General features: G+C 52.1%; 10 protein-coding genes across 10 annotated transcripts; 6 read left to right on the forward strand and 4 right to left on the reverse strand.

The window, feature by feature from the left end:
- Positions 1-138: 138 nt before the first annotated feature.
- On the reverse strand, positions 139-1,152 carry BROUX77_006106 (uncharacterized protein; the record flags this gene model as incomplete). The annotated part of the gene is made up of 1 exon (XM_073751055.1): positions 139-1,152. One exon carries the CDS (start codon positions 1,150-1,152, stop codon positions 139-141), a length of 1,014 nt encoding a protein of 337 aa, XP_073603976.1.
- A 631-nt stretch (positions 1,153-1,783) lies between these two features.
- Positions 1,784-4,139, reverse strand: BROUX77_006107 (uncharacterized protein; the record flags this gene model as incomplete). The annotated part of the gene is made up of 3 exons (XM_073751056.1): positions 1,784-2,632; positions 3,029-3,809; positions 4,108-4,139. The coding sequence occupies 3 exons, from the start codon at positions 4,137-4,139 to the stop codon at positions 1,784-1,786; spliced, it is 1,662 nt and encodes a 553-aa protein (XP_073603977.1).
- A 308-nt stretch (positions 4,140-4,447) lies between these two features.
- On the forward strand, positions 4,448-5,767 carry BROUX77_006108 (uncharacterized protein; the record flags this gene model as incomplete). Its single annotated transcript, XM_073751057.1, has 1 exon — positions 4,448-5,767. One exon carries the CDS (start codon positions 4,448-4,450, stop codon positions 5,765-5,767), a length of 1,320 nt encoding a protein of 439 aa, XP_073603978.1.
- Positions 5,768-6,270: 503 nt separating this feature from the next.
- On the forward strand, positions 6,271-9,540 carry BROUX77_006109 (uncharacterized protein; the record flags this gene model as incomplete). Its single annotated transcript, XM_073751058.1, has 1 exon — positions 6,271-9,540. One exon carries the CDS (start codon positions 6,271-6,273, stop codon positions 9,538-9,540), a length of 3,270 nt encoding a protein of 1,089 aa, XP_073603979.1.
- Positions 9,541-9,996: 456 nt separating this feature from the next.
- Positions 9,997-11,172, reverse strand: BROUX77_006110 (uncharacterized protein; the record flags this gene model as incomplete). The annotated part of the gene is made up of 2 exons (XM_073751059.1): positions 9,997-10,571; positions 10,989-11,172. The coding sequence occupies 2 exons, from the start codon at positions 11,170-11,172 to the stop codon at positions 9,997-9,999; spliced, it is 759 nt and encodes a 252-aa protein (XP_073603980.1).
- An 860-nt stretch (positions 11,173-12,032) lies between these two features.
- BROUX77_006111 (uncharacterized protein) lies at positions 12,033-13,199 on the forward strand (the record flags this gene model as incomplete). The annotated part of the gene is made up of 1 exon (XM_073751060.1): positions 12,033-13,199. The coding sequence occupies one exon, from the start codon at positions 12,033-12,035 to the stop codon at positions 13,197-13,199; it is 1,167 nt and encodes a 388-aa protein (XP_073603981.1).
- Positions 13,200-14,215: 1,016 nt separating this feature from the next.
- On the forward strand, positions 14,216-15,169 carry BROUX77_006112 (uncharacterized protein; the record flags this gene model as incomplete). The annotated part of the gene is made up of 1 exon (XM_073751061.1): positions 14,216-15,169. One exon carries the CDS (start codon positions 14,216-14,218, stop codon positions 15,167-15,169), a length of 954 nt encoding a protein of 317 aa, XP_073603982.1.
- A 730-nt stretch (positions 15,170-15,899) lies between these two features.
- On the reverse strand, positions 15,900-18,638 carry BROUX77_006113 (uncharacterized protein; the record flags this gene model as incomplete). Its single annotated transcript, XM_073751062.1, has 1 exon — positions 15,900-18,638. The coding sequence occupies one exon, from the start codon at positions 18,636-18,638 to the stop codon at positions 15,900-15,902; it is 2,739 nt and encodes a 912-aa protein (XP_073603983.1).
- A 386-nt stretch (positions 18,639-19,024) lies between these two features.
- BROUX77_006114 (uncharacterized protein) lies at positions 19,025-20,755 on the forward strand (the record flags this gene model as incomplete). Its single annotated transcript, XM_073751063.1, has 1 exon — positions 19,025-20,755. One exon carries the CDS (start codon positions 19,025-19,027, stop codon positions 20,753-20,755), a length of 1,731 nt encoding a protein of 576 aa, XP_073603984.1.
- Positions 20,756-20,811: 56 nt separating this feature from the next.
- BROUX77_006115 (uncharacterized protein) lies at positions 20,812-24,747 on the forward strand (the record flags this gene model as incomplete). The annotated part of the gene is made up of 1 exon (XM_073751064.1): positions 20,812-24,747. One exon carries the CDS (start codon positions 20,812-20,814, stop codon positions 24,745-24,747), a length of 3,936 nt encoding a protein of 1,311 aa, XP_073603985.1.
- Between the last annotated feature and the right edge of the window lie 218 nt (positions 24,748-24,965).

The raw sequence follows: 24,965 nt of genomic DNA on the forward strand, positions 1-24,965 counted from the left end.
TGCCAGACCAGAACCAAGACTAACGGCACTTCCTAGAGGAACTAGTTGTCGTCGCCGCCGATCGTCGGTTGCCTCCCTTTCCAACAGGATAAATAGTCGCATTGTTTCTACACCATTTAGAGAGTTTAGTTTTGTTCTTCAATTCGAGATCTTTGTCCCTCTGTGTCCCTTTCTGTGAAGATCCAGCTTAGCGTAATCACACCTTAACAAACAGGCTTGTCGTAGTCGTGCCTTTTCGATATCAGATTGCGCTCTCCATGGCGCTCGTGGCTTCGGGGGTTCAGCAAACTTCTGCTGGCTCTTCTTTTCTATAATCTTGGCAGCGGTCTCCAACTGGGAGATCAACGCTGCTACTTCTGACTTCTGCTGAAACTGTACTTTCCGGACCTGTACTTCGGGTCCGTCTTCGGTGTCTTCTTCGTCTGTCGATTCTTCCGCGGCTTCAGGGATCGGGAACTCCTCTTGGTCGACTGGCTGTTGCACATACCACGTGCTGCTAGATCCTTCTCTATATCTTGCTTCGTATTGCGGCAAGCACTCAACTCTTCCAGCTATAGTCCGTACTTTCGTCACCCACTTGTTGTAATCGTCGTCGGGTAACTTCTTCGGAGTGAGGTGGTACTGTAATGTGTCGTTGAGGGCCGCATCTATGAATAGGATCTTGCATCTGTCGGGCCAATGCCAACCTCCACAGGCGCTCAGCGAATATTCGTAGTCTTGCAGAAACGCGTTGAAAGTCTGCGCTTCTCCCATTCTCATGGTCATCAACTTCTGACCTGCCTTCATCACAGCTTGCTTGTCGGTGAACTGGTCGTTGATGTGTTCTAAAAGCTTCTCCCAGTCCCAGTCGTGAGCTTCCCCTTGATCGAGCCAAAGATCCAAACGTGGCTGCTGGCTTTGGGGAATACTCATAAAGATTTCGAAACATATTTCGCTGGGAGTGAGGCGGTGGCGATGGCTGATCCGGGCTCTAAGCTTCAGTTGATTGAAGAAACGCTTGAACGAAGAGGGCTGACCATCCCACTGGGGCCATGAGATATTGTGTGTGGGAGAGGGGGAACATTGTTGGCTCGATAACAGCTGATGCACTGACTGTAACAACTGGAACGTGGTAACATCAGGCTGCGGGTTGACTTCGGTCTGCTGGGGCATGGTGGCGACCTGGGGTGGCAACGTGGCGGGGAGGAAAGGCGGAAAACTGGGGGTCCTAGGGCTCAACATGGCATAAGATTGCACTTGCCCAAATAGGATAAAAACAAACAGGTAGAACAGGGATAGGAACATATCCAAATAGAGGGATGAAAACTGTATATAAAACTTCTTGAACGGATCCCGTAACTCCAGGGGATCGTGAGAAAACTCAAGAAGATGTTAAAGATAATATGTGACGGGTTTCACTAAGTATGAGAGAATCTCATAGTTATGACCAAATGCTGTTTATTATCTTTAACATAGGGAAGAAAAGAAAGAAAAGGAAGAAGAAAATCCAAACTAAAGATGGGGGAACTGGCTCTGCTTTATAGGCGTTCGACAATCCAGTTGTGTGCGCCCCACCAGGGCAACCAGCCCTATGACCCTTGCACAATAAAAGTGGGTCCATACCCCCTGAACATAAAAGTGGGTCCCGACCCATGTGACACAAAAAGTGGGTCGCACCCTGGTCGACTAAAAGTGGGTCCACAAACCCTAACCCGAAAGTGGACCCAACTTCAAATCACACAAAAAGTGGGTCAACATGGATCAGCCCAAAGATGATCCAACGTCGGGTCCACGACCCGTAACATTACCCCCCTCCTCTCATCCGTGTGCGGGGGCCTGTCATAGCGCCAGTCTGTGGCTCTCCAACGTCATCCTCATCTCCAAACTCGGCTTCGAAAGTCTCCAGTGCTTCCGTCTCCTCAAAGTCGGCTCGCGGTCTCCAGTCTGGCTCTGCATACCCTGCCCATTTGACAAGTACCTCTCTGCGGTAGCCTCTTCCTACGCGTCTCCGGCGGCTTCTCAAGATTCGCTCGACCAAGTATTCAGGCTCTCCATATTCGTTCTCTTCGAGCGCGGGGGGTTGCGTGTCGTCGGTCTTTTGGGAGGGGAGTGGATTCCCGGCTGCTCTCTTGATCAGGTCGACATGGAACTTCGGGTAGATATTCGTAGGCACATCAAGCTCGACAACGTGGGGAGATACGACTTTCGTCACTCGGTATTTGGCGTTGACCCACGACATTTTCTTGGAAATCTGGGGTGTCGAAATGTTCTTTAGCTTGAGCCACACTAGGTCGCCTACTTCGAAACGCTCTTGGCTGCTGCGTGACTTGTTGGCCTGATTCTCCATTTCTTGCTGTCGTGACCCCATGGCGGCTTGTGCCAACTCCCAGCCTTCACGGAATCTCTCAACGAATCTCTCGGCGTCTTGCTGTTCCAGTGTCTTCGGCGACTCTTCCGGTTGGACTTGCTCGATCGTGTCCACATGGTAGCCGTGGGTGAGGAAAAACGGGCTCACCCCCATGGACGTATTGCGGTTGTTGATGGCTAACATTGCGGCAGGCAACAGTTCCGGCCAGTCGTACTGGGAATAGGTAACGAACGCTCTCATGTACGCCAACACTTCCTGGTTCATCCGTTCCGTGGCTCCGTCTGTCTGGGGATGGAATCCCGTGGATAGTCTTCTCTCGATGCTGGTTAAACGACATAGGCTGCTCCAAAATTCGCTCGTCCAGTTGGTTCCTCTGTCTGACGTAAGGGCGTGTGGGAAGCCGTGATACTTCCAGTGACATTGCAAGAATCTCTCGGCGCAATGTGTCGCGGTCATTGTTGTCATCGCTTCAAGGGTCACAGCTCCTGTCAACCTGTCGACAATCACCATCAGGTATCTCGGGTCGCCGGGCTTCCGTGCCGGCAGTTCAGTCATGAAATCGATTCCCAGCTCTGAATGTGGTCTTTCCGGTATCGGCAGTGGTCGCAGTAGTCCTTTCTTCCGTTCTCGCCAAACTTTGGATCTTCCGCACACGTCGCAGTTCGCACAGAAGCGACGTACATCTCTCGAAATACCGGGCCAGAAGAAGTCGCGTGATAGAATGGCAAGCGTGCCGTCTCGTCCCGGGTGGCCAGTAACGTGTGAATCATGTGTACTCTGAATCAACGCTGTCCGTAGGGGCTCCCAGTCTGGTATAAAAAGCTTCTGTCGATATACAAGGGCGCCTCGGTTGTCGAATTCACATTCGGCTATGGATATAGCCACCTTCTTGGTCAGTGTCGGGGGAAAACTTCTCTCTGCGGTCGCTAGAGCCTTGTACATTTCGTGGAAATCGCTGTCCTTCGTCTTTGCTTCGTCCCACAGGCGCTGTAAATCTTGCTGCGAAAATATCTGGTCTCCGTGGGGGACAATGTCGGTTCTCTGAACGATCTCCGCCGGGGACAGAGCTACTGTCGTTGCTTCGGGAAGCCAGTGATCCTTGACTAGCTTCATGATTCGAGATTTGAGTCGCTCATCATCCTCGCCCTGGGGGGTGTCCTGCTCTCGTCGACTCAACGCATCGGGCTTTCCGTTCTTGACTCCTGCTCGAAACTCCAGTTGGAAATCATACTCTGAAAGTGTCTGTGACCACCGAACCTGTCTCTCCGATAGCTTGCGCGTTGTCATGAAATATTGAAGATTCCTGTGGTCGGTAAGAATCTTAAACGGGGCTCCAAGACTCTTTAGTTCGCCTCTCCATTCTTCAAGACACTTTATGACAGCCAACAACTCTTTATCATGGATCTCGTAGTTGACTTCGGCGGGGCTCAGCTTCTTTGAGAAAAATGCAACGGGGCGGAGGCTTCCAGTCTCGTCGTGTTACGGGTTGAGAACCCGTGGTTGGATCAGACAGAGCTGATCCAGTGCTTTCGAATGCAGGTCGTTTCACCGAATTTGGACAAGGTTTCGGATGAACTTCGGCAACTCTTCGGAGGCTTCGGAGAGCTCGGACCGGGTCGGACTTGAGGTCCGTGGGTAGGATTCGCCTAATCCGGCAGGATGCAAAAAGGTCCGAAGTGTTCCGAGGGAAACTGAGGGATTCCGACGGGATCGGAGCTAACCTCGAGTTATCGCCGAAAACTCGGACATAAGGAGCTCACGGAGGGATATTGAGCCGATCGGGAACTTGCATTTGTAAGCACAAAAATGTCTATATAGTAGACCCAAATCCGCTGTTTAGTTTAGTCTTTCTTCTTCCTTTTTCTCTCCATCAAAAGATAATAAACAGCATTCTGGTCATAACTGCAAGACTCTCTTGTACTTAGTGAACCGCTCACATATTATCTTTTGATCCTTTATTGTTTCTTAGAAGTTTGTGAGGAAACTTCATTGCCCCCTATTGTTTCTTAGAAGTTTGTGAGGAAACTTCATTGCCCCCTATTGTTTCTTAGAAGTTTGTGAGGAAACTTCATCACCCTCCTACCGTGCCATACTTGACGAATGAAGTACGGCATCACATCAAGCCCCCGCAGTACAAGCCCCGTACAGCCACCCTCGCCCTCATTCTGGTCCGCATCCGAAGACAACGCGTCCCCTATACGCCGTCGAGCCAGAATGAGTAACGACAAGATGGAAGATGTTCTGGCTGGACTTGCGCTTGACCAGCCTGGCCCCTCCCGGCAACAAGCCGAGGCGCCCCCACAGCAGAGTTCAGACACCCCAGGATTGGAGGTGTTCACCCCGGAGCAACTAAGAGTGATCCAGATGTTGCTACGAAGCCAAGTCCTGTTACAGGCAACCGCCCCCCCGGCACCTGCACCTGCCCCGGTAGCCCCTACCCCGGCGCCAGTACGTACCCCGGGCCCCTTCGCCCCGATGATCGACCATCGGTACAACGCAAAATGGCCGGAGTGGGACGGAAAGACAGCGTCGTTCCCGCGATTCTTCAAACAGTTGAAGGCCCGAGCTCAGATCGAATCACAAGTCGTTGGCTCCTCCCAGGCAATTTGCCTAAGTGTTTTCATGGCCATTCCCACAGAGCAACAGGCCAGAGTTGAACAGTGGTTCACTGACGGAGCCACTCATGGTTGGGATTGGGACGCCTACCTTGGCCATATCCATGACCAATTCGAAGACAAGGAGGCTATTCAGAAGGCGGGTCAAAAGCTTTTGACCATGCAGATGGGAAACCATCAGAGTTTTATATCGTTCTTGCAGGATTTCGAGCATCAAGTTGGCCTTTGTGGAGGTTTAGATTGGCCAGACCGTGTGAAGATCATGTACCTGAATTCCGCTATCAACCAAACGTTACAGGTACACCTCACGGCAAAAAACCTCCCCAACGATGATTACCCGCGTTGGGTTGAGAAGGTGAAGACGGTGGCTGGCCGAGTGGAAGCGTTGCCAGGATACCGGTCGAAGGACACGTCCAAGACCTCGACGTGGTACGCGAAAACTAGAGGTGGAGCAAGGTTCGCCGAAGTGGTGACCCCAAGTGTCGCAAATCAGCAGACGCGAATCGACAACGACGGAGACACCATGATGACAGGTGTCAACGCCCTCCAAGGCCGCGCCTCGAACAACTATGGACAACGCCCCCGAAAGTCCCGCGCCCCTTGGAGAACCCCGGCGGAGATAGAAACCGCTAGATCCAGCAACGCTTGTTTCCGCTGTCTTGCCAAGGGCCACCGATCCTTCGAATGCCCCAAGTTTGCCCCGGCCCGTGCGCCCGCAAGAGTGAACCGCACGACAATCCAACAAGCCCCCGAATCGATGGATGATGTGGCCGATGACCTTTCCGACGACGAGGAAAAAGAGTAGACTCTGGGAAAAGTCGCCCCCAGGGTCATAAGAAGAAGAGCCCCAACAATTGCGATGTTCCGCTCGATGTATTTAAAGATTTACACTCCACTCCGTTCCTAATTGAAGCATTTATTAACAATTCCTTTTACTGTGATGCTTTATTTGACAGTGGATGCCTTGTAACATCGGCGTTCAACGAGACTTTGGTGAGAAAGAAAGGGCTCCAGCGCATCCCGATAAGAAGACGGGAACTCAAGTTAGCCGAAAACGACGAAAAAAAAAGATGGATCTCAGAGATGGCGTTCTGCGATCTAGATATTGACGGCCGGACAGAAAGAATTTTCGGGTACGTCATCCCGAACCTAGCATACGACATGATTTTGGGAAAACCCTGGATGGAAAGGAATGACGTTGTCTACCTGGCGAAAGAACGAGTCATACGCCTCGGAAGCGAAGAAGATGCCCAAGTTGTGAGAGAAAAAGGATGGCTCGACGCCCATATAACAACCACAAAAGCGAGCATGGTGATGGCATCCGTCTTTGCTGCAGAAATCCGGCGCAGCAAGAAAAAGAATGAAGACATAGAGGTTTTTGCTGCCACCATCGAAGACATCAACAAGGCATTGCAAGTAAAACCTCGTGTTACCCTACAAGAGATCGACAAACGACTGCCTAGCGAACTCAAACACTTGGCAGAAGTGTTTTTAGACGACGAAAAGGACGACCAACCCCCGAACCGCCCCGGAATAGACCACGCTATCAACCTGACGAAAGACAAACAAGGGCGAGAGAACGAAGTCCCGTGGGGTCCCTTGTACAGCATGTCCCGCGACGAGCTGTTAGTCTTACGGAAAACCCTCTCGGACCATCTGGACAGGAATTGGATTCGAGCCAGCAGCTCTCCCGGCGGCGCGCCTGTTCTTTTCGCACGTAAGCCTGGAGGAGGGTTGCGCTTTTGCGTTGACTACCGCGGCATTAACGCCATTACTGAAAAAGACCGATACCCGCTTCCTTTGATCAGTGAGACACTACGAGCGTTGTCTAAGGCGAAGTACTTCACAAAGGTCGATGTTCGTGCCGCTTTCCACAAGATTCGCATAAAAGAGGGAGATGAATGGAAAACGGCCTTCCGCACACGTTTTGGACTTTTTGAATGGCTGGTGACGCCTTTTGGACTCACCGGAGCCCCTGCAACCTTTCAACGGTATATCAATTCAACCCTGCAAGAATATTTGGACGACTTCTGCTCCGCGTATATTGACGACGTCCTGATTTACACCGACGGCACCTACGCAGACCACATGGAAAAAGTTAACCTCGTCATCAAGAAATTGGGAAATGCAGGTCTCCGTTTAGACATCGACAAGTGCGAATTCGCAGTTTTTGAAACAAAGTACCTAGGTTTCATCATCCAAGCAGGCAAAGGTGTCAAAGTCGACCCAGCAAAGGTCGCTGCCATACGAGAATGGACGCCACCCACCAATGTCAAGGGCGTTCGAAGTTTTATAGGATTCGCAAATTTTTACCGCCAGTTTATCGATTCCTTCAGCGACGTGGCGGCTCCACTAGTCAGGCTAACGAAGAAAGGCACCGCATGGACCTGGGGCCCAGTCGAAGAACGAGCTTTCGAGACGCTGAAGAACCTTTTTATTACCGCCCCGGTTCTGGCGATGTGGGACGAAGACAGGAAGACGATCGTGGAATGCGACTGTTCTGGATGGGCCCTGGGAGGAACTCTATCCCAAGTGGACGACGAAGGCGAACTGCGCCCAGTAGCATTCTTTTCCAAGAAGCTGTCCCCTGCCGAGGTCAACTATGAGATTCACGACAAAGAGCTCCTGGCAGTTGTGAAGTGCTTGGAAGAGTGGAGGGGCGAATTGAAGAGTCTTGGCGCCCCCTTCAAAATATTGACCGACCACAAGAACCTGCAATACTTTATGACGACACGGAAACTTTCAGAGCGGCAGGTTCGGTGGTCCCAGAAGCTTTCAGAATACGACTTCCAGCTTGAGTTCCGATCAGGAAGCAAAAGTGGTAAACCCGACGCCCTTAGCAGACGAGAACAAGACATTCCTCAAGGCGAAGACGACGACAGGTTAAAATCTCGGATCATGAGACTTGTCAAGGACCATTGGGTGTCACCAGATGCAGCAGTAACGATGACCCCGGCCCACGTTACCCAACCCGCGGACCGGATCCCTAACGGTGCGCAGCTTTTCGCGCAACTCCACCTGCAGGAACTATGGGATACAGCTAAGACGAAGGATTCGGATATTGCACTCATGTACCAAGCGTTGGCCAGTGGCGAACGAAGTTTTCCTCCTACCATCTCGAGAAAAGTCACGATCTCTATAGCGGAATGCGAGTTCGACGAGCGCGGCGCTCTAGTATATCGGCACAAACTGTTCGTGCCTGACTGGGAACCATTGCGAACTGCGCTGATCCAGAAAACACACGACTCACATGTCACAGGACACCCAGGTCGAGACGGCACGCTTGCGATTCTGTCCCGGGAATTCTTTTGGCCTGGCATTTCAAGAGAGGTGCGCCAATTCTGCGCCAATTGTGACGTGTGTGGACGATCCAAAGTATGGCGAGAAAGAAAGAAGGGACTCTTACGACCACTGCCTATCCCTGAACGACCACACTCGGAACTCGGTATCGATTTTATGACGGAACTACCTGCACGAAAGACTGGCGACCCACGATACTTGATGGTCATTGTGGACCGACTTACTGGAGCTGTCAGCTTGGAGGCCATGACAACTATGGCAGCCGAAAAGTGTGCAGAGCGGTTCGTACACTGCCACTGGAAACACCACGGCTTCCCTCACGCCTTAACATCAGACCGTGGAAGCAATTGGACGAGCGAATTTTGGACCAAGTTGTGCGAACTGACAGGGATCGAACAGAGACTGTCAACTGCCTTCCACCCAGAAACCGACGGGGCGACAGAAAGGATGAACCAGGAAGTGTTGGCCTACCTACGAGCATTCATTACCTATTCACAATACGACTGGCCCGACCTGCTACCATCCGCTATGTTAGCAATCAACAACCGAAACACTTCGACAGGAATGAGCCCCTTTTTCCTCACGCACGGCTACCATGTCAGTCCAATTCAGCAGGTCATCGCCGATCAGGCTCTTCACGGAGTTTTGGAGGCCACAGATGCGGAGAAGTTCGTTCAAAAGCTACGCGAAGGTTGGGAACTGGCACAAGCAGCAATGGCCACCCGTCAACAGGAAATGGAAGACCAGGCAAACAGATCACGTGGTGCCCAGGAACGCTTCGAAGTGGGTGACCTTGTATGGTTAAAACTCAAAAATATCAGCACTCCGCAACTGTTGAAGAAGCTTGCTTGGGCCAATGCCAAGTACCGCGTCACGAAAGTGGTTTCTCCCCATGTGGTCGAGCTTGATGTACCAACAAACATCCATCCCCGCTTCCATGTCGACCTCCTTAAACGAGCACCGAACAACCCGTTGCCCTCCCAAGAAACAGACGATGCCCAGCCTCCACACATTGAAGAGAACGACTACGGCGAGCCTGAATTTTTGGTCGAACAAATCCTGAGAAGTCGACGAAGACGCATTGGAAGGGGATTTCGAAGAGAACTACTGGTTAAATGGGTTGGATACGCAGAGCCCGATTGGAGACCACGAGCCGACTTTGAGGAGACTGAAGCACTGGACACCTTTGAAGCGAAGTTTGGAGACGACGATGACGTTGGTGAACCAGAGGCCGGTGCACGGACAGGGCCACCCACACAGAGGAGAAGAAGGGGGTAATGTTACGGGTTGAGAACCCGTGGTTGGATCAGACAGAGCTGATCCAGTGCTTTCGAATGCAGGTCGTTTCACCGAATTTGGACAAGGTTTCGGATGAACTTCGGCAACTCTTCGGAGGCTTCGGAGAGCTCGGACCGGGTCGGACTTGAGGTCCGTGGGTAGGATTCGCCTAATCCGGCAGGATGCAAAAAGGTCCGAAGTGTTCCGAGGGAAACTGAGGGATTCCGACGGGATCGGAGTTAACCTCGAGTTATCGCCGAAAACTCGGACATAAGGAGCTCACGGAGGGATATTGAGCCGATCGGGAACTTGCATTTGTAAGCACAAAAATGTCTATATAGTAGACCCAAATCCGCTGTTTAGTTTAGTCTTTCTTCTACCTTTTTCTCTCCATCAAAAGATAATAAACAGCATTCTGGTCATAACTGCAAGACTCTCTTGTACTTAGTGAACCGCTCACACGTCGACCTGCGACAGCGTACCTCCCAGTGCCCATCCTGAGCAGTCGCACTCTACTATTGTAGGCCGTTCTTCATCCCACATTGCTAGCACGGGGGCTCTCATGAAGTCGTTCTTCAGCTTCTCAAAGGCTTGATTTTCTGTCTTGCTCCACTTCCACGGCTCTTCTTTCTTCGTAAGTCGAACTAGCGGCGCTGCAACTTCGCTGAATAACGGGATAAATTGGCGGTAAAAATTCGCAAAGCCAAGAAAACTGCGGACGCCTTTCACATTCGTCGGAGGCTGCCACTCGCGGATTGCAGCCACTTTAGCGGGATCAACTTTTATCCCCTCTCCGGCCTGGATGATAAAGCCCAGGTACTTCGTCTCGGTCACTGCAAACTCGCACTTGTTCAGGTCTAAACGTAGACCAGCATCGCCCAATCTCTCCAACACAAGGTTCACTTTTCTCATGTGGTCCTTGTGACTTCCGTCGGTGTAAATTAGTACATCGTCAAGGTACGCGGAACAAAAGTCGTCCAAATAGTCGCGGAGCGTGCTGTTGATGTATCGTTGATGTAAGGCTTTACGGTCTAAAGGAGAACGCTTTTAGAACAGCAGAAATAAATTAAGAAACAGATAAAGAGAAAAGACTAATGTACAAGAAAACGGGCGGAAACAACACTATCTATATACGCGCGGTAGAGGTATGACGCGTACCCTTGACAACGACGGTGTGCACACGGGTTTGGCAGGCGGTGAGTAACGGCGGTGTGCAAGGCGGTGTGGACGGCGGTGTAAACGGCGGTGAGGGCGGAGCCTGAGCCTACCTCGATCCATAGATCGTTACAATCGCCTCCTCCTCCCTCTCCTCCGGGGGACTGCTGGCAACTTCCAGGGGCACTCGTGGGTCTGCTCGTATCTCTCGAGCGCTGCTGTGTCTAGGACGTGTGACAAGGGTTCCCATGTTGGCTCTGCCCATCCAGTCCACTGGACGAGCACTTTGTGACGTTTGTCGACGACCTTGTGTTGTAGGATCTCGTCGACAAGGTACTCGCCAGCCACTAAATCGCCGGAGGCTTCTTCGGGCGCGATTGCAGGTGGTTCCGGGTTGGCTAAGACTTGGGAAGGCAGAGGGTCATCACGGGCGCGGCGGACAAGACTCACGTGGAAGACGGGGTGGATACCTGTCATGAATAGCTATCCTGACACTGCTCATGCTAAGGGTTATGCATGAGACCTACCCCACTCTTCTTTTCCACAACGCCGAAGGTCGGCGACCTATGAAGATGCGCTTATGGCACAGGTTGGTCTGTGTAGATCGTGAGTTGATCAACGGATATGAGGTTGTCGTGGGATGTGCTGAGCACGGGTGCTCTGATAGACGTTGTTCTGCTGCTGCGGAGTTTTCTTGTTGCAATTGCCATTGCGTGCTTAGGTGGGGGTTGTTATCTGGTTCGATTGTTACGAACCTGTTACGTCTTGTTTACACGAGACTTATTTTTTGTTCGTAGTTAGATGTTGATTGTTTCTAGCTTGGGAAGACAGAGTTTTGTCAGGAGCGCCGACAACATAAATATCGTCGTCTCCTGCCCTGAGTTGATCAGGTTTACTCTTGTTCTCCAAGCTTAACAATCACATGCACTTGCTTACCTTCTTCTTCTTCTTTATACCATTCTGTTCTTGCTTTCTTTGCAGTTCAACCTTTCTTCTTCTTTGAAGTGTGTGATTGTTCCTCCTCCTTCCTCTTTGTGCCGCTCTATTCTCAGAATAGCCATCTAAGTTGTGTGTTGCCTCTTCATCTCAACCGACCATACGTCTTAGCACTCTGTCTAACTGACGTCTTCCTCCACAGGCCCGACTGTCCACCTCAGGAACCTATCATTGTCCCGAGTCGTTGGCTGTACCCGGAACCCTAATCCTTTCTTCGGGCCCTATCCGTAATATTTTGTTAAGCTTCATTTGAAGACCCGACGCTATTACAACTTTGGCTCTCTTTGGCACTTTTTTCTCTCCTCATTTATTTTTCCCTCTCTATTACGTTTCAACTCGCAATGGCCCTCACTCGCGAAATGATCGAGCATCTCAATACGTTCCTCCTGTCGATTCCTGACCGAACTCCTGAGAACTGGCATCTCGGTGCCCTTCCTAGGGAGTTCAGTGCTGAGATCAAAATGGCTATTGTGGCGGCTTACATGTCTGGTCTGCGCACCGACGATGGTGCCCCGCCCATCCCCGTTGGCTCTGTTCCTGATGCGGCTCAGGTTTACTGGGCTGCGTTCCAGGCTGGCGCTGAAGCCCGCTTCAACTCCCTTGAGTCTCTTCCCCGAGTCAAACGGGAAGAGGATGCCGATCCGTTGAAAGAGGCCGACAAGCATCTTGATGTCGTGCCCTATGATGGCAATCAGCAAGGCTTCCAGGCGTTCCAGAGGCAACTTGCGGTCAAATTTGCTGCTGCACCCAAGCACCACCGCACGGAGCAGCGCAAGCTGATGACTGCCTTCTCCTACCTTAGAGATGGCGCTCTGGATTGGGCCATGCCTCGGATGGACCCGGCCACTGGACACATGAACTTTGAAACGTACGACGATTTTATGAAATCGTTAGCTGAGGCTTTCGATGACCCTGACTGGCGCATGACTGCGACCCAGCAGATCTTCGACTTAAAGCAGACAGGTACTTGTACTGCCTATCACTCTGCTTTTACAACGCTGTTGAAGAAACTCGGTTGGGCCGACGCTGATTTCACCATTGCACTATTTCAGCGAGGCCTCAAGCCCCACATACAGGACGCTCTGGCTTGGAACACCTATCCTGCCCCTAAGGGAACGCTTGATCAGTTCGCTAATTTCTGCAACACGCTGGACAATACGATCAACAACCGAACCCGGGGAAACAACGGGAAAATCCAACCGCCTCCTGGTGTGGTCCCCTTTCAGCAAGATTCTCGTTCGAGAAATGCTGGCGCCCAAAAAGCTGTCCCCAACACCAAGCCAGCTAAGGGTACCTCTGCAGGTCCCGATGCCAACGGTCTACCCTTCCGTAAGACTGCTGACGGCAAAATGGCAAAGGGTGTTTGTTGGAAGTGTGGCGCAAAGGACCACATGCTAAAGGCTTGCCCCAAAAACAACCTTGCTCTTCGCGCAGCTACTGTCCCTTCTCCCTCCACTTCTACCCGGGCTCCCTCGACGGCCCCTGCGCCTGATGCGTCAAAAAACTAGAAGGGCTACCGACCCATTCCCCTCTGGTCCTGGCTAGCCCTGACGCTGCTGATGAGGGTCTCTTGAGAATCAGCACTTGTTCTCTTGATAATGCTATCGATTATGGTAACTCTCCCCCTCTGGTTATTCCTGTGACAGTGAATAATTCCATTGAGGCCTACGCTATGGTGGATTCGGGATCAACAACTTGTTTTGTGGATTCTGAATTTATAGCAAGGCATCAGATTCCTACTGTTCTCAAGGCCAGAGCCGAGTCGCTCCATGTTGTTGATGGTAGTGAAACTGCTGCGGGTAAAGTGACCCACCAAGTTCCTTTGTCCCTCTCTTTTCCTAATTATTCAGAAACTTTGGTTTTTCAAATCACGAAGCTTGGGGGCTACCACATCATCCTGGGGAAATGCTGGCTCGACGCCCATAACCCGGAAATTTCTTGGCCTTCCAATACGCTCAAGATATCGGTTACTTCTACCGCCGATGGCAATGCTGTGGCAGCTTCTGATTCTTCTTCTTCTTCTTCTTCTGTTTCGACTGCTTCTACTGATTCTGGCGCTTCGTTTGATTTTTCTTATACAAAAAACGACAAAAATATTGCTTCTACCGCTGGCAGTCAGATTGAGGGATCTGCTCCTGCTTCAGCCACTTCACCCCTTCCTTCTTTTATTGCACAATCGTCAGCTGTGTCTTGTTCCTGTGTGACGGTGTCGTCTCAGGCTTTGCATCGCTTTGCCAAAGCTGAGAAACTACAGATTTATCGTGTCACCGCTCAGGAAGTCCTGGATTATCTCAATCAGGAGGACCTAACTCCGGAACAAGAGCATGCACGGCTCCTTGAACGCATCCCGAAGAAATACCATGACCTACTTCCTCTGTTCTCTCGAGAAGGTGCTGATCAACTACCACCTCACCGGGACATTGATCATGCGATTAACTTCGTTCCCGATGCGAAATACCCCAAGGCCCCGCTGTACGATATGACTCCACTCGAGTTACAGGCTGTCAAAAAATATCTAGATGGCATGCTTGCTAAAGGCTTTATTTCCTCTTCCTCTTCGCCGCTGGCTTCCCCGATTCTTTTTGCTAGGAAGCCAGGCAGTTTACGATTCTGTGTTGATTTCCGAGCCGTCAATGATATCACCATCAAAGACGTAACTCCTCTGCCTCGGATCAATGAATCACTGCGCACGGCGGCTACGGGAAACATTTTTACAAAGCTGGATCTGAGAGCTGCGTACCACTTGATTCGCATCAAGAAAGGTGATGAATACAAGACAGCTTTCAGAACTCGATATGGCATTTTTGAGTACAATGTGATGCCGTTTGGGCTCACCAATGCTCCTGCCACGTGTCAGAAATATGTCAGCGAGGTCTTGTCGGAGTATTTGGACATATTCTGTGTCTGTTACTTGGATGATATCCTGGTGTTCTCTCTGAACCAAGAGGAACATGATGTTCATGTGCGCAAAGTCCTGCTAAAATTAGCGCAGGCCAGTCTGTTTGTCAAGGGTGAAAAATGCGAATTCGACAAGACTGAAACTACCTTTGTTGGCTTTGTTATTTCAGCCGATGCTCTGAAGATGGACCCCGCTAAAGTTGCGGCTGTCCGTGAGTGGGAGGCTCCCCGAACTGTTAAGGGAGTCCAGTCCTTTTTGGGTTTTGCCAATTTCTATAGGAGGTTCATCCGTGACTTCTCTAGAATCTGCACACCTCTCTTCGAGTTGACTAAAAAGACGCAATCTTTTGTCTGGTCCTCTGAATGTGAGGCAGCATTTCACACCCTGAAGGACCTTTTCTGCTCTGAACCTATCCTCAAGCACTTTGATTACCTGTTGGACACTGTTATTGAAACAGACGCGTCTGACCGTGTAATATCTGCCGTCATGTCTCAATACCACCCGACTGACAAGGTATTACGGATAGGGCCCGAAGAAAGGATTAGGGTTCCGGGTACAGCCAACGACTCGGGACAATGATAGGTTCCTGAGGTGGACAGTCGGGCCTGTGGAGGAAGACGTCAGTTAGACAGAGTGCTAAGACGTATGGTCGGTTGAGATGAAGAGGCAACACACAACTTAGATGGCTATTCTGAGAATAGAGCGGCACAAAGAGGAAGGAGGAGGAACAATCACACACTTCAAAGAAGAAGAAAGGTTGAACTGCAAAGAAAGCAAGAACAGAATGGTATAAAGAAGAAGAAGAAGGTAAGCAAGTGCATGTGATTGTTAAGCTTGGAGAACAAGAGTAAACCTGATCAACTCAGGGCAGGAGACGACGATATTTATGTTGTCGGCGCTCCTGACAAAACTCTGTCTTCCCAAGCTAGAAACAATCAACATCTAACTACGAACAAAAAATAAGTCTCGTGTAAACAAGACGTAACAGGTTCGTAACAATCGAACCAGATAACAACCCCCACCTAAGCACGCAATGGCAATTGCAACAAGAAAACTCCGCAGCAGCAGAACAACGTCTATCAGAGCACCCGTGCTCAGCACATCCCACGACAACCTCATATCCGTTGATCAACTCACGATCTACACAGACCAACCTGTGCCATAAGCGCATCTTCATAGGTCGCCGACCTTCGGCGTTGTGGAAAAGAAGAGTGGGGTAGGTCTCATGCATAACCCTTAGCATGAGCAGTGTCAGGATAGCTATTCATGACAGTAGCCCCCCTTTTTATGACTGATTTCCACAGCAGTACTAAGATCGTCTGGCGTTAGGCATCCTCTTGTAGAATTCTGCAACCTTCTCAGGTGCATTGGCTAAATGGTCCAGAGGTTCCCAGGAGGGTCCATCATGTTCATAGCCCTCCCAAACTACTTGATATTGCAGAGGGCCACGCGAAGACACGCCTATAATTTCCTTGACCACAAATTCTTCCTCGCCATCTACTATGACGGGAGGAGGAGGAGGGTTTTTCTGGCCAGGAAGAGGATCCGACGCACATGGTTCCAGCAGACAAACGTGGAAGACGGGATGAACCTTCATAGTGGCAGGGAGTGCCAACTCGTAGGCATGCGAAGACACCTTCCGTAGAATCTTAAATGGGCCAAGCTTCTTGAAGTCCAACTTCTTTGAAGGACGAGTAGTTCGAATATTTCTACTCAAAAGCCACACTAAGTCCCCTTCTCGAAGGAGAGGGGCGGAAGATTTGTGTCGATTCGCGTACTCGGTCATCCGCTCACGGCTCCACGTAATTTCAGTCTTTAAAAACTGACAAATGTTGTCAAGCTCTTTAACAAAGTTCCGCAACGGGCCTTTTTCCACAGAGACTGGGAGCGACTCACGCCCACTTCTGGGGTGAAACCCGTGGTTCGCAAAGAAGGGCGTCAGCATAGTAGAACTGGACTCGGAGTCATTGTAAGAGAACTCCGCCAAGGGCAAAAGATCAGCCCAATTGTCCTGTCTATAGTTGGTGTAACCCCGCAGGTATTGCTCCAAAATAGAGTTCACACGCTCAGTCTGACCATCGGTCTGAGGGTGGAACGCAGTACTCAGATTTTGCTTTATGCCCAACAGTTTGGCTAAAGCCTTGGAAAAAGCCGACGTAAACAGACTACCCCTGTCGGACACAATGTCCAATGGCAGACCGTGGAGCCTATACACTGCTGACAAATAGAGCTTAGCAAAACCTGCAGCATCCAGCGAGGAATCGCAAGGTATAAAGTGAGCCATTTTGCTAAGCCTATCGACGACAACGAGAATCATGTCAAAAGAATTGGAGACCGGCAAGCCGGTGATAAAATCAAGGGACACAGATGTCCACCGAGCTTGCGGAATGGTCAGAGGTTTCAGTAGACCGTAGGGACTATGTCGCGCGGACTTGATCCGTTGGCAGACCTCACAATTTCGGATGTACCGGATGACATCACGACGCATCCCGGGCCACCAGTATTCCCGAACAAGAAGTTCAAAAGTGTTCTTTTGTCCAGGGTGTCCGCTAGGCATAATATCATGACAATTCTTCAATGCACGAACTCGTAGATCCTCGTTCGGCAAATATAGAAGGTCGTTGACAAACAAAAGACCGTCATTGTCAAGCCTGCAGACACTGAGGTCCACATCTGGAGGTTTGGTCGACTGGCCTCGAAGAGCAGAAATAACATCAAGAGCCCACTTGTCCGTGGATAGCGCGATTTTTACCTCGTCTACCAAAGACATGGTACCAATAAAATTTTCAGGGGGAATAATAGGAGCACACAGCTCTTTATCCTCCTCAGAAGAAGAAGAAACGAGGTCTTCGTAGCGTCTGGTCAGGGCATCAGCTCTAGAATTCAAGGAGCCAGGCCTATAAGTGATGACATAACGGTACTCGCTCAGTTCCATAGCCCACCTCGCTTGCCGTCTGTTCATGGCCGGAATTTGCTTAAGAACGGCTAAATTCCGATGGTCCGTCAATACCAGAACAGGTTTTTCCAGACTTTCAACCATGAATCGCCACGACTTTAGAGACTCCACAATGGCTAACAACTCCTTGTCACCTACGCCGTAGTTACACTGGGCAGGATTCATTTTTTGAGAGAAATAGGCCACGGGGTGTAGTAGAAGCCCCTTGTCAGTCGGGTGGTATTGAGACATGACGGCAGATATTACACGGTCAGACGCGTCTGTTTCAATAACAGTGTCCAACAGGTAATCAAAGTGCTTGAGGATAGGTTCAGAGCAGAAAAGGTCCTTCAGGGTGTGAAATGCTGCCTCACATTCAGAGGACCAGACAAAAGATTGCGTCTTTTTAGTCAACTCGAAGAGAGGTGTGCAGATTCTAGAGAAGTCACGGATGAACCTCCTATAGAAATTGGCAAAACCCAAAAAGGACTGGACTCCCTTAACAGTTCGGGGAGCCTCCCACTCACGGACAGCCGCAACTTTAGCGGGGTCCATCTTCAGAGCATCGGCTGAAATAACAAAGCCAACAAAGGTAGTTTCAGTCTTGTCGAATTCGCATTTTTCACCCTTGACAAACAGACTGGCCTGCGCTAATTTTAGCAGGACTTTGCGCACATGAACATCATGTTCCTCTTGGTTCAGAGAGAACACCAGGATATCATCCAAGTAACAGACACAGAATATGTCCAAATACTCCGACAAGACCTCGCTGACATATTTCTGACACGTGGCAGGAGCATTGGTGAGCCCAAACGGCATCACATTGTACTCAAAAATGCCATATCGAGTTCTGAAAGCTGTCTTGTATTCATCACCTTTCTTGATGCGAATCAAGTGGTACGCAGCTCTCAGATCCAGCTTTGTAAAAATGTTTCCCGTAGCCGCCGTGCGCAGTGATTCATTGATCCGAGGCAGAGGAGTTACGTCTTTGATGGTGATATCATTGACGGCTCGGAAATCAACACAGAATCGTAAACTGCCTGGCTTCCTAGCAAAAAGAATCGGGGAAGCCAGCGGCGAAGAGGAAGAGGAAATAAAGCCTTTAGCAAGCATGCCATCTAGATATTTTTTGACAGCCTGTAACTCGAGTGGAGTCATATCGTACAGCGGGGCCTTGGGGTATTTCGCATCGGGAACGAAGTTAATCGCATGATCAATGTCCCGGTGAGGTGGTAGTTGATCAGCACCTTCTCGAGAGAACAGAGGAAGTAGGTCATGGTATTTCTTCGGGATGCGTTCAAGGAGCCGTGCATGCTCTTGTTCCGGAGTTAGGTCCTCCTGATTGAGATAATCCAGGACTTCCTGAGCGGTGACACGATAAATCTGTAGTTTCTCAGCTTTGGCAAAGCGATGCAAAGCCTGAGACAACGAAGCAACTGTCAATACCCAGACAGACACGGGCTAAGCACAAGGCCAACAGATATACACCTGCATCAAAAATGGCCAAATCGACAGAAAAACTCACCAAAACGACTCTGAGCAACAGCTCAATTGATTCTAAGACTAGTTCGAGCAGTGCATCGAACAAAATAGACAAGAAACCGACCGCGCGCGATGAAACGCGCCGCACGACGCGCCTGGGGCTGAGTTTTGCCCAGATGGCGAGCCAGGAACCGCGTTCCGACGACGACGAGCTGCTGCGTTCACCGTCGCAGCCTGCGCCCGTCACCTCATCGATGAAAGTCGATGCAGGTGTTGAAGATGCGCCGGTGGTTGAGATTCCCTCGACACCCGACTCGCGCGACTCGGACGCGACAACGCCGACGCCTAATGCACTGGATGGGAACCTGTTCGTGTTCAGCCAGGCTCAGCGCGATGAGAACGACACCAACAACACCAACAACACCAACAACAACAACAACGACCAGACGATTCCGGCGAAGCGCGCCCGAGAGATTGCTCTCATGTTGGAGCGCAAGCGCCGGCGCGACGAGCAGAACGCCGCCATCATGAACGAGGTCTTCCTTGTTCTAGAACGACTCAAGGAGTCAGCCTCCGAGGCCCAGCTGATGCGCATCCTGCGCCAGTTTGGCAACGAGTGCGGGCTCGTCGTAATGTCGCGCCACGACCACAAGACGCTGGTTGAGATGGAAGTCTCAAAGGCTGCCCGCCCCAAGCCAGCACACGAGGCTGAAGCCGTGGCTGCGTACAGCGAGGCTGCGACGCAGACACCTGAGGTGCCAGCCGCGCCTTCTGTCCTGGGCAGTGAGCCCTGTGCCAGCAAAAAAAACGCCACCCCTGCGCCTAAGGCCAATAAGCGCAGACGCCGCGGCAAAAAGGCCAAAAAAAATGCTGCGACCGCCGCAACCGCCGCAACCGCCGCCACTGACCAGGCTGATGCTATGGTCATCGACACCGCTGGCGACCAGTCCAGCACACCCGACACCACTACCTCGACCACCACCTCGACCGCCACTACTACTACCGATGACGCCGCCGCGCCTCCCGCCCCGGACACGGCTATGGCTGATGCCGACGCGCCCACTGAGTCCCCCGACACGTGGACCGTAGTCGCCAAGCGCGCCCAGAAGAAGGCTGCCGACAAAACCACGACCCCCGCCCCCAACACGACCACCACCACGACCACCACGACTGCCCCTCGCGAGAAAACGGCCGTCGTTATTGTCACCACACCCGAGTCGAGAGCCAGCGCGCTGCCCCAGCGACGCGTGCGCGACGCGGTGAACCGCCTTCTTGGCAAGACTGCAGTGTCTGCGGTCCAGCGCACCAAGGCGGGCAACATCTTGCTGCACGCTGTGGACAGTGAGGCCGTCAGATTGATGACCTCCAATCTGCAGCGCGTGGTCAAGGAGCTGTCCTGCTTTGGCGCCTGCGAGTTCACGCGCGCCACATCTCCCGGCTCCAGAACCCACAAGTCGTCAAAGCTCTGCTTTGTCATCCACGGTGTGCCGATTGAAGACGGTTTCGACAGTCTCAAGGAGCTGCCCAAGGACATGGCGGACTTCAACGGCGTCAAGATCTCCGACTCGCTGCGCTGGCTTGTGGTCCCTGCCAAGGGTAAGCAGGCTGGCTCGGTGGTCGTCGAGGCCCTGACCCAGGCTGACTACGACAAGTGTGTCGGCAAAAACGTCAACGTCGGCGGCGCTATTGTCCCAGCAGTGCCCTACGTTGACCGCAAATCTACGACAGACGGCCCCCCTCGCCTATGAAAGAGGGCCCTACGGCCGGACAACGTCTACGCATCCTTCAGCACAACGTGCACAAAATGAAGGCTGTTCATGAGACAATACTTGAGGCTGCTGCAACCGGAAAGGCGGACATTGTCTGCATCCAGGAGCCTTATACCATAAAACTCAAAGCTGGGTATAGAACATTGACGCAGCCGGGCTTCACCCTGGTTGTGCCGTTTAATGTTAGGAATCTCGAGGCCATGCCTTTGCGCCCGCGGGTCCTGACCTACGTCCGCCAAGGCCTGCCGTTTTCTGTGCTGTTCGAGTTTGGCGATGCTGAGAGTGATATTCAGACCCTGCGCATCCTTGCGTCGGAGCCGTTTTCGCTTCTCAATGTCTACAACGAACGCCAGCTGACTGTGCAGCCTGTCCCCGAGACCCAACCCCGCCCCTATACCATTGAGCGCACCAATCTTTTATCGCGCAATATTGACACCAGTACTTTGCTTCTCGGCGACTTCAATCTCCATCACCATTGGTGGAATTCCCAGCGAGAGCATCCCCACGAACCACGAGCTGACTCTTTTGCTAACTGGCTGATGTCGCAGAATGCCACCCTGATTGTCGACGACGACTACGTTGAACGCAACGGCGGCACATACGTCAACAGCAGCACGACCTCGGTGATCGACCTCGCATTTTCCCTGCGGTCTCGACCGGGCCTGTTTACGAACTGGAGGTATCTTCAGGAGACGGGCTCCGATCACCGGGCCATCAGTTTTGATTACGTCAGCACCACCACACCCAAAACCCTAACACGTAACCCGGCGTTCAACACCAAGACGGCCGACTGGTCGCTGTTTCGCAAGGAATGGCTGGCTGGCCAGGCTGACCTTGAGCTTCAGCTGTCCCTGGCAGAGATTTCTGCAGACGGTGACGCAATGGCGCGACTGCTTTCCGAGGCCCTGCAATCTGCTTGTCAGAGGTGCATGTCAGTGAAGAGGCACAGTGCCCGCGCAAAGCCATGGTGGACGCCCGAGCTACAATCACAACGTCAGGCCGCATCGCGCGCAGAGAGAAGATACAGACGAGGCAGGCTGTCGCTGGTTGAGTTTCATTCGATTCGCAACAAGTACACCCATGCTGTCGAAGATGCTAAGTCTACTCACTGGACTACCTTTCTTTCTGACGCTGACAACGAAAAGGTCTACACAGCCTGGAAATACACCAAGCCAGCTACGGCGAGTTACTTCCCCCCCATCCAGGGGCCAGACGGGTTAGCCAATACCCCCGAGGAGAAGGAAAAGGCTTTCCTGACGCTACTGGGTGCTACGTCTAGCGCAGGTGTCGACCCCCGACCTGACATTGCGGATACACACGACCCCCATCACGACCCCCATCACGACACCCCCCACGACACCCCCCCGAACGACACCGACCGAAGCATATACCCCTGGCCTGACCTTACAGACCACGAGATCAAGGAGGCAATCATGTCCGCCAACGCCAAGAAGGCCCCCGGGCCCGACGGCATGAACGCCAAGATCATCCAGATCGCCTTTGAGGCCCATCCCGCGCCCTTTCTCTCCGTCTACAAAGCCCTGTCTCGCCTCGGAATACACCCCACACTCTGGAAGCAAGCTACTGGGATTGTGCTCGCGAAAGACGGAAAGGCTGATTATTCAGTCGTAAAGTCCTACCGCATCATCTCACTGCTCAACTGTCTAGGCAAAGTGCTCGAGAAAGTCTTTGCGACCCGCTTAGGGTACCTCGCTAATTGCCATGACAGCTCGCTTCTAGACGACACTCAACTGGGAGGCCGCAAACAGCGTTCAGCCATGGACGCCGCTCTCGTATACGTCAGCCACCTGCAGAAGGTCAAGGAGATGAAGCTCGTTCCAAGCACTCTCTTCCTTGACGTCAAGGGCGCTTTCGACCACGTGTCAAAGCCCTGCTTGATGCGCAGCTTACGTGAGCTCGGTCTTCCCCTGGTGTTCCGAAAATGGGTTGCTTCGTTCCTCCAGGACCGTACTGTCGGCCTGCACATCGAGGGTCAGCCGTTTCCGATGACCCCGGTTAACATCGGCATCCCCCAAGGTTCCCCCATCAGTCCTCTACTCTTCCTGTTGTATGCTCGGCATATAGTGGCTCGGGTGGCCGGCGACACACCACAACTTCAGCTGTCGTATATAGACGACTTCAGCGTAACCGTGGCGTCCAAAAGCCCGAGGCGTTCAGCGGCGCTTCTCGAAGAACTCGTGACGGAGCTGCGGGCCAAGGCTCGTGACTACGGCATTGAGTTTGAAGAGAGCAAAACTGAGCTCATCCACTACACCGATGCTGCAAAGTGGGCCTCCCAAACTGTCCGAGTAGGTGATGTCACTGTGCGTCCCCAAAAGATGGTCAAGTGGCTAGGTTTCCATTTCGACAACAGACTTTCGTTTAAACAGCACGTCCAGGCACGGACCCAAAAGGCTGAGATCGCGTTCCGCGGCTTGCTTCGGCTCGCTTCGAACACGCGTGGACTGTCCATCGCGGCACTCCGTCAGCTCTACATCTCCTGTGTGGGTACCGTCGCCGATTACGGATCAATTCTCTGGTATGACCCGTCAAAACCCCAGCTCAGTCTGCAAAGGGTATACCAGAAACTGCAAAGCCAAGCTGCCGCCCGTATCCTAGGTACATTCCGCGGTTCACCAACACGCGCCGTCGAAGTCGAGGCCGGCCTCCCGCCCCCCTCTATTCGATTCGCCAAAGCACGCATGGCCTACGCCGCTCGCACTCTCCGCCTCCAACGCAACCATCCCGTCCGTGTTGCGTCCCAACCCGACAAGGACGAGCTTGCCCCCGATGACTCAGACCTGCCTCTCCTGGGGCATAACATGAGTGTCAAGACTCGACTCGGCTGCATCATGCGCGAGTTGAAGCCATTGGTGGCAGGCATGTGGAGACGAGAACGTCGCCGACAGGAGTGGGATAGTCCCTGGCAGCCGCCACTGACCGACCGCATCTCCATCGTCGTCGACCCTGGACCCAAGGAGGACGCTGCCGTCAGGCATGCCCAGTTCTTGTCAAGACTTCCGAACGATGCCGTCACCGTGTATACGGACGGCTCCAAAGAAGGCTCCAGGTGCTCGCTTGCAGCGTGCGTGGTCGATACCAAAACCGGTGAAATCAAAACGAAAGTCAGTCATCGACTGCAAGATGTGGAGGTTGCAGACTGCGAGAGCGCCGCCATCGTGGAGGCACTCACGCTCCTCGCCAAAACAGAAAAAATAACAAAGCAAGCTCGCCCCTGCTATGTGTTTGTCGACAGCCAAGCTGCCATTGCGCGGCTCCGCAAACACGGCCACTTCGCGTGGCAGGCCCGCCGCGTCCTAGGTACATTCACGTCGCCAGTCACGGTGATGTGGTGTCCCGGGCACATGGGCATAGTGGGGAACGAGATTGCAGACGCGGTTGCACGCCAGGCTCTCGAGAGTGATGATGAACGCAAGTTCAGCTCACTGGGCAGTGTCTTCGCCAGGGTTAGGAGGTTTACCATGGACAAGTGGGAGACTCTCTGGGCTTTTGAGCGAGACACCGCCGCTGGTCCCTCCCACGGCTCGCACTACCTGCGTACCATCGGTGGTGATCCAGTTCTCCGTGCTAAGGCGCCCAAGGTTTCCGGACCAAGATGGCTAACCTCGGCGTACTTCCAGATGAAGGTGGGTAAAGGCAACTTGTTGCCCTACCTGCTGCTCATCAAGAAGACGGACTCGGACCGGTGCCGCCGTTGTCAAGAACATGAAAGCGAGAGCGTTGAGCATGTGCTGCTGCACTGCGCCGCATTTTCTGCAGAGCGTCAAGAGATGGCCATGGCATTGAGTCCTAAGTCGCTAGATCTCCCGACGCTCTTCAATACGAATAACGGAACCGAGGTGCTGCTGAAGTTTGTTCGCAAGACGGGTTTTTGCACGAAGGCCTGGGTAGAAGGTGTGGGGAGAAGAGAAAGTAGTGGTGGGAGGAGAGTGGAGGAAGTTGAGGAGTGAGGAGGAGTTGGTGCTTGTGTCTTTGGACAAATTACTGTGTCGACCACGACGTATTTCCTTTGTCGTTGATTTTTGCTGGAGTTTGGATGTTGTTTTATTGTACCTTGCTATGTGTAGATTTACTGCACCTCGCCATAACCCTATCAGGTTCCATGCGAGTAATGAATAAAAAAAAAAAAAAAAAAAAAAAAGCCTGAGACGACACCGTCACACAGGAA

This window comes from Berkeleyomyces rouxiae (assembly GCF_048999995.1).
Source record: "Berkeleyomyces rouxiae strain 22BRR77 chromosome Unknown BrBRR77_ptg000007l, whole genome shotgun sequence".
Lineage (NCBI taxonomy): Eukaryota > Fungi > Ascomycota > Sordariomycetes > Microascales > Ceratocystidaceae > Berkeleyomyces > Berkeleyomyces rouxiae.